The sequence below is a fragment of the Chlamydomonas reinhardtii genome, chromosome 5 (genome assembly GCF_000002595.2).
Source record: "Chlamydomonas reinhardtii strain CC-503 cw92 mt+ chromosome 5, whole genome shotgun sequence".
NCBI classification, from domain to species: Eukaryota; Viridiplantae; Chlorophyta; class Chlorophyceae; order Chlamydomonadales; family Chlamydomonadaceae; genus Chlamydomonas; species Chlamydomonas reinhardtii.
The window spans coordinates 3,018,496-3,029,339 of record NC_057008.1 but is presented as its reverse complement, the minus strand read 5'-3'; the positions used below and the strand labels follow the sequence as shown (position 1 = coordinate 3,029,339).

General features: G+C 63.0%; 2 protein-coding genes across 2 annotated transcripts; both read right to left on the bottom strand.

Annotated features, from left to right (window-relative positions):
• Positions 1–2: 2 nt before the first annotated feature.
• CHLRE_05g238550v5 (uncharacterized protein) lies at positions 3–4,524 on the bottom strand. Its single transcript, XM_043062321.1, has 3 exons — positions 4,113–4,524; positions 3,224–3,980; positions 3–2,907 (listed from the first exon to the last, which is right to left on the bottom strand). Exons 2-3 carry the CDS (start codon positions 3,972–3,974, stop codon positions 1,715–1,717), a joined length of 1,944 nt encoding a protein of 647 aa, XP_042924885.1. The 5' UTR covers positions 3,975–3,980; positions 4,113–4,524; the 3' UTR covers positions 3–1,714.
• Positions 4,525–4,572: 48 nt separating this feature from the next.
• Positions 4,573–10,714, bottom strand: CHLRE_05g238500v5 (uncharacterized protein). The gene is made up of 11 exons (XM_043062320.1): positions 10,298–10,714; positions 9,993–10,075; positions 9,401–9,770; positions 9,094–9,197; positions 8,699–8,799; positions 8,309–8,395; positions 7,780–8,090; positions 6,387–7,102; positions 6,134–6,212; positions 5,620–5,731; positions 4,573–5,034 (listed from the first exon to the last, which is right to left on the bottom strand). The coding sequence occupies exons 1-11, from the start codon at positions 10,579–10,581 to the stop codon at positions 4,891–4,893; spliced, it is 2,391 nt and encodes a 796-aa protein (XP_042924884.1). The 5' UTR covers positions 10,582–10,714; the 3' UTR covers positions 4,573–4,890.
• Between the last annotated feature and the right edge of the window lie 130 nt (positions 10,715–10,844).

The following is a 10,844-nucleotide window of genomic DNA, read 5'->3' as shown; positions in this document are numbered from 1 at the left end:
CCCAGCTTTATAGTCGAAAGGCACGCTGTCCCGCTCAGCGAACAAACGCCTCGCCCTCTTCAGGGTGCGTATTACCCCTGGTTTGGCACGTTACCACCGTACAACGGTAGACAATCAGAGCGTGCGCCGAGGACATCGAATGCCGCACTGCCTACCACACGCTCTGCTCTCCTGCGGACCGCCAGCAAAACACCGGCCGGCTCCTCAGCCTGTACGCTCTCCTCCTCCACGTGGCCTTGCCCGCCCGCTATGCTCTACACATATGAACATTTGCCTGCACGCCGGGCACTCGGGACCAGGCCTAGGCAGGGGCCTATGAATGCGTGCTTTGTTACAAAAGGGAACAGGCGAGCGCGCAAGCACAGGGACCTATGTAGCCCCCTATCAGATGCGCCCTAAGGGACTTTGCCAACCTGCCTTGCCACTGTCCCATCACACACCTATGTAGCCCCCTATCAGGCCTCGCGCTGCCGCAACTACCGGGCCCGGGGCCGCTGGCGCCACCAGCTATTGGAGTCTGGCTATGGAAGCGCTAGCAAACGCGGCGCGGGAACCCAGTACTGTCCATGCACCAGTCCGTTTTTGGGCTGAGCCCCCGGAGCGCAGCGATGTCCGTGGCTGGCAGCCCTCAAACCCCCAGAACGTCTACGATACCGCCACAACCGTGCCAAAACTGTACAAAACGTTTCCATAGAAGCGCGGCGTCCTCGGGTGCTGGGACTGTCCCCTCTGTAACATCCGCATTCATAGAAGCGCGGCCCAAAACCAAAACATGTCTCCGTCTTCGGCGGATTTGGGGCAAATCTCTACCGCGTAAATGAACGACACCAGCACTGGGAACGGTACGGGGGAAACTTAGGGTGAAAGTGAGGAGGGGAGCTAGAATAAGGTGCGCAACGTAACTGGGAATCACGCATAGGAGAACAGAGATGCCCGGCCATGATTAAACACACAAAGGAGGACTCAGTACCATTTGACACGCCCGATTCTTTGCTTCCTGTCACGGATGCCGGGACGCGCCCGCACAGCTATGCGGGGTTTGAGCTCCTGCGGCAGCCCACATTTCCCTTGAGGGGGAGAGCCACCTTTCCTGTGGCAGTTCACAGGCACCAGAGCACGGGGTCCTACCCCGTAATTGCTAACAAACCTGGCATCCACCATTTGCACTTGGTGTCACGTTTACCCTCACAATCCCTCCACTCCATACCACTCCACGAGAGGCCTGGAACACGCGCTTACCAACCGCAACCCGAATCACGCTCCAGGGGCCCCACCCGACCCGACCTGCCACATATCACACGGCACTCCCGCCAGTCTTTTCAGTCCTTGAACTGGTTGAATAGCACAACACAACTTATACACTACTCAAAATTGTCATGCTCGGAGCTTGCTGCCCAGACCCCACCTCGATGCATCATCCAGCCCAACTCACCCCGCCACATGCCGTACAATACTAGTCCGACATGGCACAACCGGTCAGTTATCAATCTCCAAATCATGGGTACCAACCACGACATGCTGTTTGACATTGTTCTGGGCTTGCCTCCCAAGACCCACCAAATCCATTTAATGCCACATCTGAGGCAACATCCACCACCACCATCGCAGTCCCTCCACTCCACCACTGGCCATGAAGCACCGCTTCGCAGCCGCATCCTGACGCCTGCCGTCCAGCACCGCCTGTTTCAGCGGCCCCGGGCTCCCACCCGTGTGCTCACCGTGCCAAGCTGCCACCGGCCATAACCACAGCCACACCAGCGCCCACGCCTGCTGACGCTGTGAGCGAAGTCTGCTTCGCAAGCCCCGACGACCGCCGCTGCGAGTCCATGCGCCGATGCAGCTGCTTCTGGCTCCCTCCTGCAACAGGTCCCGAAGGCGTCGGCGACGGCAGGCCCATAGGGGTCCAGGTCGCTGGTCCCACCGCGCCACCTGACCCGACAGACGGCAGCAGCTGCAAGTCCGTCGAGTCATGCGTTGCCGGCAGCCGCCTGCTATTGCTGCGCATGTGCGGCGAGGCGGTTGCACAACCGCTCGCGCAACCGACCTCGTCAATTAATCCCACAGAGTTCTCGGTCCGGAACTGAAAGCTGGGCATGCCGCTATACGATGCTCGCGCGGGTCCCGACTCGCGTGCCTGCTGCAGCTCATTCCCGCCCGTGCCATCTAGCGCCAGCTCCTGTTGCCTGTCTGCCCACCCCGACCCTGGCTCAGTTGCCGCATCCCCCACCATGCCTACGCCCGATGTCGCTGCCGCCTCGGCGGCGGCGACAGAGCCCGAGAGAGTCCCGAACGGCGACGGCGCCTGGTCATCACTGCTGCGCGGAATTGGGCAGACACCGCCAACGCCGGCTCCAGCCCTGACGGCAGCGACAGCTGCACCTGCTGCTGCCGCGCCGCCACCCGCTGCTGCCGCGCCACTCGCGCTGCTGCCGCCGGCCCCCGCCACGCCGCTACTGCCCAAAGCTGGGGACGAGAGCGCCGCCGCCAGAAGCAGCCGCTTCGAGGATCGCGCCGCCAGCCCAGCGGCGGCGGCGCCGGCGCCAGACCATGCCGGCGGCGGCATGGGCTGCATGGGCCGGCCGCTGCCGCCAGGCATCATGGCGGCGCCACTTTCCGTGTTTGCGTACGAGCTTAGCGGTGAGCCCGGAACAGGCGAGTTGCCGCCGAAGCCTATTAGCCCGTTGATCAGGGAAGTGTGTGGGGACATGGGACTTGACAGCTGCGCGGGGCGCTCCCCGCGCTCTCCGATGTTGACTGCCCCCGACGGCGCTGGGGCTGAGGGCGGGCAGGGTATCAACTGGTTACCGGAGAAGGGCAGGCGGCTGCCGGCGGCTGCGGGGGAGCCCACTGACCCCGCCTGCACCAACGGGCTGTTTGACCCGCTGGCCGCGCCTGAGGGGCGGTCACCTGTTGGTGGGGCAGGCCGCGCGCGCAGTTGACGCGGGCGGGTCAGAGGAGCTGGGCTAGCGGAGAGCGTTGCCTTTGCCTTATTGCCAATTTCCTAAAAGCATTTGCCCCTGGTGCCTTGAACTACGGTAACATCTGGTGCTGCAGCCGCACAGGTCTCCCTGACACCGCCAGTGCAATTGGGACGCACGCCACCGCGCCACGTGTGTCTTTCTGCGCACCCTAGCAGGCCGCACCTGTGCCGGAACACCAACCCCTTGCGCCTGACCGGCCCCTGACCCGCAGCCGCCCACCTACGCGCCGCCCACCCACACACCTGCGAAGCTGCTCAGCCGCCGGGCCCGGAAACTCGCCACGGCGCCCAGGACCGGCCCCACAGCACCGCCGCCACTGGCTGTGCCGCCTGCACTCCCGCCACCACCACCGCTGCTGGGTCCAACCGCGCCTGACTGCTGTAGCCCCATTGCCGACAGCCCTGCCGCCAGCACCCCCGGCACAGTCACAGACGAGGCGCCCGCCAGGCCAGGTGCCGCTTCCATACCCGACGCCGACCCCAGGCCCAACGCAGAGACGCCGAAGCCTTCCAAGGCCCGACTGCTGGCCGTGTGGCTCAGCCGCGGTCGCCTACCGCCTGCACCCAAGGGGCCGCTGCCGAGGCCGCCGGCGGGGCTGGCGGCGCCGCTGCCGCTGAGCGCACCGTCGTCGGAGCGGCGGGGCGGCGGCAGGCTGAGCTGCGTGGCGAGGCGTCCTGAGGGCGAGCCAGGCAGCTGCGTGGGCAACGCGGCGCCGCTGTGCGAGTTGGCGGTGCTGGAGCTGATGACGAGGTTGGTGCTGCTTGCGCCGGGCTGGCTGTTGCGGCGCGGGATGGAGTTGCCGCGAGAGAGGGCGGCCATGGGGCCCCCGACCGCGGCTTTGCGTGGAGTGCCGCCTCCGCCGCCGGGGCTGGAACAGCCGTCGCTGCTGAGGGGGGCTAGCTCCAGCAGCGGCGGCAGCTTGGGGATGGACGGCGACCCGAGCCCTGCGCCGTCGTTGCTGGACCGCGCGGCCCGGTCCCGATCGCCCCGCATGGATACCTATGAAGGTAGTGCAGAGGCAGTCAGGACAAGTATCTGGGAAAGGAAGGGATGCAGTGTAGAAGGCAAGGGCCAGGGCGAGGCAGGGGGCGGAGGCCACTGTGCTGAGCAGGGCGGTCAGCACCGGCTCACCTGTGGAAGCAACAATGGCGCCCGCTGGAGACTTGGAGCTTTCGCCAACAAAAGCGCTTTCCGCGCCTCTGCAGAGCGCAACACAGCTGGCGCCGACGACCGCTCAGGCGCTTCTTCAAGTGCGCCCTCTGCATCCTGGTCAAGAAGAGCATCCGGCTGCAGAGGCGGCTCTGGTTCCGCCTCAGGCGCTGCAAGTCTATTGGACAACAGTTCTTCAATTACTGCAATTGTGCTACTTGACTGCTCATAAGTTTTGGCAATGTCCTCGAGCTGGCTCAGAAGAGGTTCCGATATCCCCTCCATAGCTTCTGGGATTGCCAGCTACATATAGTAGCTGTAAGTGCGAGCACAGAGACCAAACCGTGTCCGACACACTTCAGAGCATGAGGATGCGAACAGGCAGCCTTGACAAAAGCCCTAAACACTAACTATAGACAATATGGCACTATAAGTTATGCACAATTTTAAAGCAGTTTGACTGCATGACAAGTCTGTTGAGCTGACAATCGCCAGAGTGGTGCGTGCCGGAGCCTGCCCTGCAGGCCCATCAGAGCGTTGAGAGGCCCCGATTCTCGCACCCGCTGCCTTCTTTGATCCCAACTTCACCGCAACAAGTTTGGACAGGATCTCCCCCTACTTTCTAAAAGCTCGAACTCCTTCGACCCAACAGGGCTTCGACAACATTTACGTGCGGCCCCTTCCTATGCCCCGCCCCCCCCCCTCGCAGCCACCCACGCAGCCACCACCACCGCCGCACTTGCAGTCAGCTCGCACAAGTCTACACCAGCACCGCTTCAGCCGCTGCTGCTGCCGCAGCTGCTGCCAGCTTCTTAGCTTCCGGCAGCAGCTTCGCGCCCGGCCGGGCCTCCGCCTGCGGCCCCACGTCGCCGAGCTGCCCACACGCCGCCATGCCGTCATCGCCCTGTGTGACACAAGTCATACAACGACACGTCAGTCACGAACAAAGAACGAAAGAAGTTTAGGCATGTGGTGACATGTACGGCACGCCTTATGAGAAATACGACAGCATGGTTCCCCGCGCTGGCCTGCATGGCTCCCAGCTTGCTGAGGGCATCACGGGCTATCAATCGTGGCGACGCACGCACACGCACGCACTCCGAGGTCTTTTGGCTGTGGGTTACGGCGCATACACAAGCACGCAAGGCAAATGCGTTTACGCAGCCCCTTGAACGTACTGTGTGTGCAGCTTTGGACTCCGGCTGAAGTTGTTGCTATCCCCGTTGCAGTGAGCTGATCATACTCTATTGATTACAACAAGATGGACGCCCCCAAAGCAGACCACATCTACCGTATCTTGTGCTCTTTAACACAGTACGGTACGCGTTGAGCCAGCCCGCGATAGGCCGCGATAGCTCCTGTGTAACAGGCCCGGAGGTCTCGTCCTGCCCCCACTATCCTCCTTCCTTCCATGCCGGCCTCAGCCCTACACACGCCCGGCAAAACCCCCGCCCCCGGCCTTACCCCGCAGGCCCCCGCGCCCCCTCACCTTGCTCAGGCGCACGTGCACAATGCGGCCCGCAGCCCACAGCACCTTCTGGAAGGCCAACAGGCGCTCGGGCGTGGAGGGGGAGTACAACGTGCCAGGGAAGGGGTTGAACCTGCGTGTGTGCGTGTGTGTTTTGGCGGCACGGGCCGGGGGCCTAGTGAGAGTCTGCCTGCTAGCCACCGGCGGCAAGCCGATGTGCGGCTGAATGTCCAGCGGTCGCACGTATGCATGCACGCACGCTCTCGGCGCCCGTGCCGTGCCTTCCTGTGCCGCCCTGATCTCCCTTGAACCGTAGGGAGGCCTGGGCCGTATGCTGCACACACACACACACACACACACACACAGACACACACACACACACACACACACACACACACACACACACACACACACACACACACACACACACACACACAGAAATTCCTCCCTTCCTTATGCTCTCCAACACACACACACACACACACACACACACACACACACACACACACACACACACACACACACACAATCTCACATGATGAGGTTGAAGCTGCACTCGATGTCTTTCGTGGCCTCCAACAGGGCCGCCGCGTCCTCTGGCCGGTCGTTGACACCTGCGTGACACAGAGGGGCAACAAGGGAAGGGCGTTTGCTTTACAGTACAGGTGAAGGCGGCGTCTCAGGTGTGCTGAGCCACGATACAGAAACGAGACACCCAAAGACGCCGGACTCCCAACTGTGTACGTGTATGCTCCCACGCGCCCCCACCGCCCTGCCCCTCATCATACCTCGCAGCAGTGTGTACTCAAACAGAACGTAGCGCCCCGCCCGCAGAGGCCGCTTGTCGGTGCGCGGGTAGTGCCGTGACAGAACTGCAGACAGCGCCGCCAGCCCGCGCAGCCCATTGCCACCACCGGCGGCAGTAACAGCACCACCAGTGGCAGTAGCAGCAGTAGCAGCACCAACGCCCTCCGCGACATCAGCAGCTGCAGTGGCGCCAGCTGCCTCCACCTCCCAGCGCAACCCGCGTCCGAGGCTGGCAGTGCTGTTGCCATCACTGCCACTACTACCACTGCTGCTGCCGCTACTGCTGCTACTGCTACTGCTACTGCTACTACTGGTATTGTTGCTGGGTGAGAAGCCGGCGGGCGGCAGGGATAGGCGAGTGTTGGAGGGCACAATGGCTCCCCTCAGCTCATCCGTGCCGGCGTGTATTGACACGGCCAGGCACACACGCGCCCGGCCGCCCTCTCCCCGCGAGCTGCGCGTCGGTTCCTGCCCCGCCTGCTCGGCCTGTCCGCCGTGCTGGGGCTGTTGCTGCGGTGCTGCTGACGAGGGCAAGTGGCGGGAGGCCGCCGCCGCCGCCTCCCCACCTGCTGCAACGGACGATGTCGACGCCGATGCGGGCGCCGCCGCCTCGTGGGTGGGCTGGGCGGGCGGCGGCCCGAACCTGTCCAGGAAGTGTTGCAGCTGCGGCAGCAGCCCCACAGTAGACAGCGTAACCCTGTGCGCGTGTGTGGGGTTGGGCAGCAGCAGCACAAGAGAAAGGGTATGGCCACGGGAAACAAAGGGGGTGCATGCGTGTATGCGCTCCACCAAGCTCGCCGGCGTGTGTGTATGTGCATGCGTGTGTGTTCGTGTTCGTGTCGTGGTGCTCACAATCCCCTCACGCTTTGCGTGATAATTTCCTTGTCCTCGTTAACACCCACACACACACACAAATTGCGCAATGTTTTCTTTGTGCTCTTTACCACACACACACACACACACACACACACACACACACACACGTAGGACTCAGCCCCGCAGCCACTGTGGTCGTGCTTTCGCGTGCTGTCGCGTGCTGCGTGTTTTTGTTATGTTTGCTGTTTTTTGTCTTCTGCCCGCCTGGTTTTTAAGAGGTAGCTCGCCCGCTGGGTCTGAGGTTGTTACACCGGTAGTAATTCCGCAAGGATTACTGGCGCGGTGAAGGGTCGGAGTGCGTTGCCCTGTGGACTCCAGAGCTGGTTGCGCTCTGCCGGGGAAACGCCAGGTCACGGCAGCCCTCGATTGAGAGCCCTGTCGTTGGTTATACCAGATACACGATTCACGTGATCTGGCAGAATAACCGTGGAAACCGTAGTCACACACATACACACACATGTGCACACATATCATACACATACACACACACGCGCCCACCTGCTGGGCGACATGGCCAGCCCGTGACGGTGTGCGAGGATGTCGATGGCTGCAAAAACCGCCGTGGGGTTGTGCAGCGGCTCGCCCATCCCCATGAAAACCAGGTTGGTGATGGGCGGAGGCGCCTGCTGCGACTGCTGCGGCCGAGGCTGCGGCTGCGGCGGCCGAGTTGGAGAGAACGAGCTGGCGGCGGCGGAGGAGGAGGTGGAGAAGGCGGAGTTTGAGCCGGCGGCGGTGGTAGGGAAGGCTGTGGCGGACGAGGCGGGTTGCTGCTGCGCCTCGCGGTGCAGCAGCTGCTGAGCCACCAACACCTGTAGGCGTGGAGGTGTGGAGGTGTGGAAGACGACGTTGAAGAAGGAAAAACAAAAGGTGCGGAGGCGCCAAGAAGGGTCCGCATTTCGATTCTGGGCGCTCAATCATGTTCCTGAGCCCACCTTCGCGTCAGCCCCCCAGACCCGCGGCACCCCAGCACCCCAGACCCCAAGTCCCACAGCCCCTCCCAGCCCCTCCCAGCCTCTCGCCTAGGTACCTGCTCGATGATCTGTGCCGTGGACAGGTTGCCCAGCAGCCCGCGGCGGCCCGTGAAGCAGAACTGGCAGTTCATTGCGCAGCCCACCTGCAGGCAGAGGGGCGGGGGGTTACATTCATAATTAGTTAAGGGAGTGGTAGGCGGTAGACCATCTTGGGGACCAGCAATCGTTGCCGACGGGGGGCAGCGGGGGGAAGGGGCAGCGGGAAGGCAGTGGGCAGGCAGCGGGAAGGCAGTGGGGTGCAGGTGTCCTGAACCGGGGGCATGCAGCATGGGCGTGGAGCGGGGGCGTGCAGTTCTTGCGAAGAGGGGCATGCGTACGTGGGGTGCTGTGTGAGTTTCGATTCCGTCTTACTGGGAACCCTTTTAACCGCAACCCCCATTCCTCACCTGCGATGACACGCACAGCGTGTATCGCGGCCTCTCCTGCAGCTGCTGCCGGCGGTCGAAGTCCCGGTACCAGGGGATCAGCACTGTCTCGATGCGGCCACCTGCGTGTGCGTGTGCGTGTGCGTGTGCGTGTGCGTGCGCGTGTGCGTGTGCGTGTGCGTGTGCGTGTGCGTGTGCGTGTGCGTGTGCGTGTGCGTGTGCGTGTGCGTGTGCGTGTGCATGTGCAGCCAGGGACAGTACCTCAGTCCGAAACCCAAAACAGAGCCCAAAACAGAGCCAGAGCCTATGTCCCCTCACGCCCCAGCCCCTACACTTCTGCTCCCACCCGCCGCCCTCTCGCCGCCCACTGCTGCCCGCCCGCCGCACCACCCGCCGCCCACCCACCCGCCACCCACCCGCCGCCTCTCCGCCTGTGACCCGGAACACCAGCTTGCGAGTGCCGTCCGCGGCAGGAACCACCTCCTGCAGCGCCAGACCGCCGTCCAGCGTCAGGAGGGGCCTGTGACGTGAGTGGGGAGTGGTGTGTTGGCAGGGGTAGTGTGGGGCGTGTTTTTTTGCATGTGACCGTGTCAAGTCAACGTGACCTGACAAATGCACCCAGCGTGACCAGACCAGACCAGACCGGCGCGGTCACCCCTCTGCACACACAGCCAGTCCGTTTAGCCCAACACCCTCCCTGCCCTCCCGGTCCCAGGCACGCACCCGAACCGCTGCACGAACCCGGCGCTGAACCCGTCCACCACCGCCTCTCCCCCCGCCTCCTCCAGTCGCCGTAGCCCGCCGCCATGGTACGATTCATACGCACACGGCTGCTGCTGCTGCTGCTGGTGATGGGGCTGGGTCTTGAGAGGAGGCGGCGCCGCGGTCCCATGTACGCTAGGAGCGGCATGCACAACTGATTGGCCGCTGTTGCTGTTGCTGTTGCTGTTGCTGTTGCTGTTGCTGTTGCTGTTGCTGTTGCTGTTGCTGCTTCTGCCGCCGCCAGCGAGTGGGCCTGCGCCGCAGCCAACTGCGCTGGTGTTGCGGGAATAGATCCAGCGCCACAGCTGATCTGCGCGGCTGGGCCGCTCGCCTGTGGGCAGGTAGTCGGTTACCGGTTTTAGTTACAGATGCGCCGAAAGCGGTTGGCATCCTCTGCCGAGGCGGTTGGTTGGCGGTTTCAGGCGATTTGTGGAGCATTCAGCAACAGAGACGTCCCCAGACCGTGACATACCGTTAAATCGCCTCTAGACGCGTGGCAATGCTTCCCATCCCACTTCCTAGGCGTTCCAGCCTTGCCCTCCCTGGATCTCACCTTGCGCTTGGAACCAGTCCCGCAGCTCTTCTAGTGCCAGTGATTTGACACACAGGCGGCCCTGGTCGTCGTGCGTATTGGGCCTGTGGTGCAACAGACAAAACAACGGTTGACGCAAAGGCAACTAAGCGACGCACATGGCCCGGAGACGGGTGGCCCGTGGCCGATTTGACACAGCACGCAGCATCGGCAACACTCGGCGCCTCCTGGGCTTCCCAGGGATGTCCAGCAACTTGCAACACGAACCCTGGTGTCCTCTTTTTTGCATACGTGGTTGATGGCCAAATACGGACAGAGTTAATCACCTGCCGAGTGCCAGTGCTGCCTCCGTGGCTGCGACCGACGCACTAGCCGCGGTCACCCGAGGCGGCGTGACTGGGGTGCGTGGCCCTGCGGTGTGGGCGGCGCGCAACGAAGGCCAAAGTCCCAGCGCCCTTGAAGCTCCAGTATGCGTGCCAAGCGCAGTCCGCGCAGCACTGCTGATGCCTGCGGGCCTGGCGAGCGCGAAGGAGGGACGAGTCGTCTGGCTCGAGCGGACGACGTCGCATCGCCGACCGCAATTCTGTGTCGCAGACCCGAATTCGTGCATTGATAAGGACGGTCTACTATCTCAGCTCCTAGAACTGATGCGTTATCTGAATCAAAACTTAAGGACCCAGCGCACGGACCCAGCGCGTGCAGTCGATTCCGGCTTGCATAGGTTTGCGGACTGCCTTCGCAAGTCCGGCCCCTATTATTCTACAAGGATGTGGTACCTGTGTCTACTTGCAGAGCATCTGGCATGGACAGCGACCGATTTGCACGCCGAAACACAGCATGCCGCATGCGAACCCCAGTGTGCGACCCCCGACC

Bases quoted from the DNA above. Each gene is read 5' to 3' on its own strand.
- CHLRE_05g238550v5 (XM_043062321.1), bottom strand. From the start codon at position 3,974: ATGCGGGGCGATCGGGACCGGGCCGCGCGGTCCAGCAACGACGGCGCA. The intron at 2,908-3,223 runs GTGTGTGGGTGG...CCCCACCAACAG, and splicing joins GCGGCTGAGCAGCTTCGCAG to GTGACCGCCCCTCAGGCGCG.
- CHLRE_05g238500v5 (XM_043062320.1), bottom strand. From the start codon at position 10,581: ATGCACGAATTCGGGTCTGCGACACAGAATTGCGGTCGGCGATGCGAC. The intron at 9,771-9,992 runs GTGAGATCCAGG...ACCTGCCCACAG, and splicing joins GGACTGGTTCCAAGCGCAAG to GCGAGCGGCCCAGCCGCGCA. The intron at 8,091-8,308 runs GTACCTAGGCGA...CCACGCCTACAG, and splicing joins CGGCACAGATCATCGAGCAG to GTGTTGGTGGCTCAGCAGCT.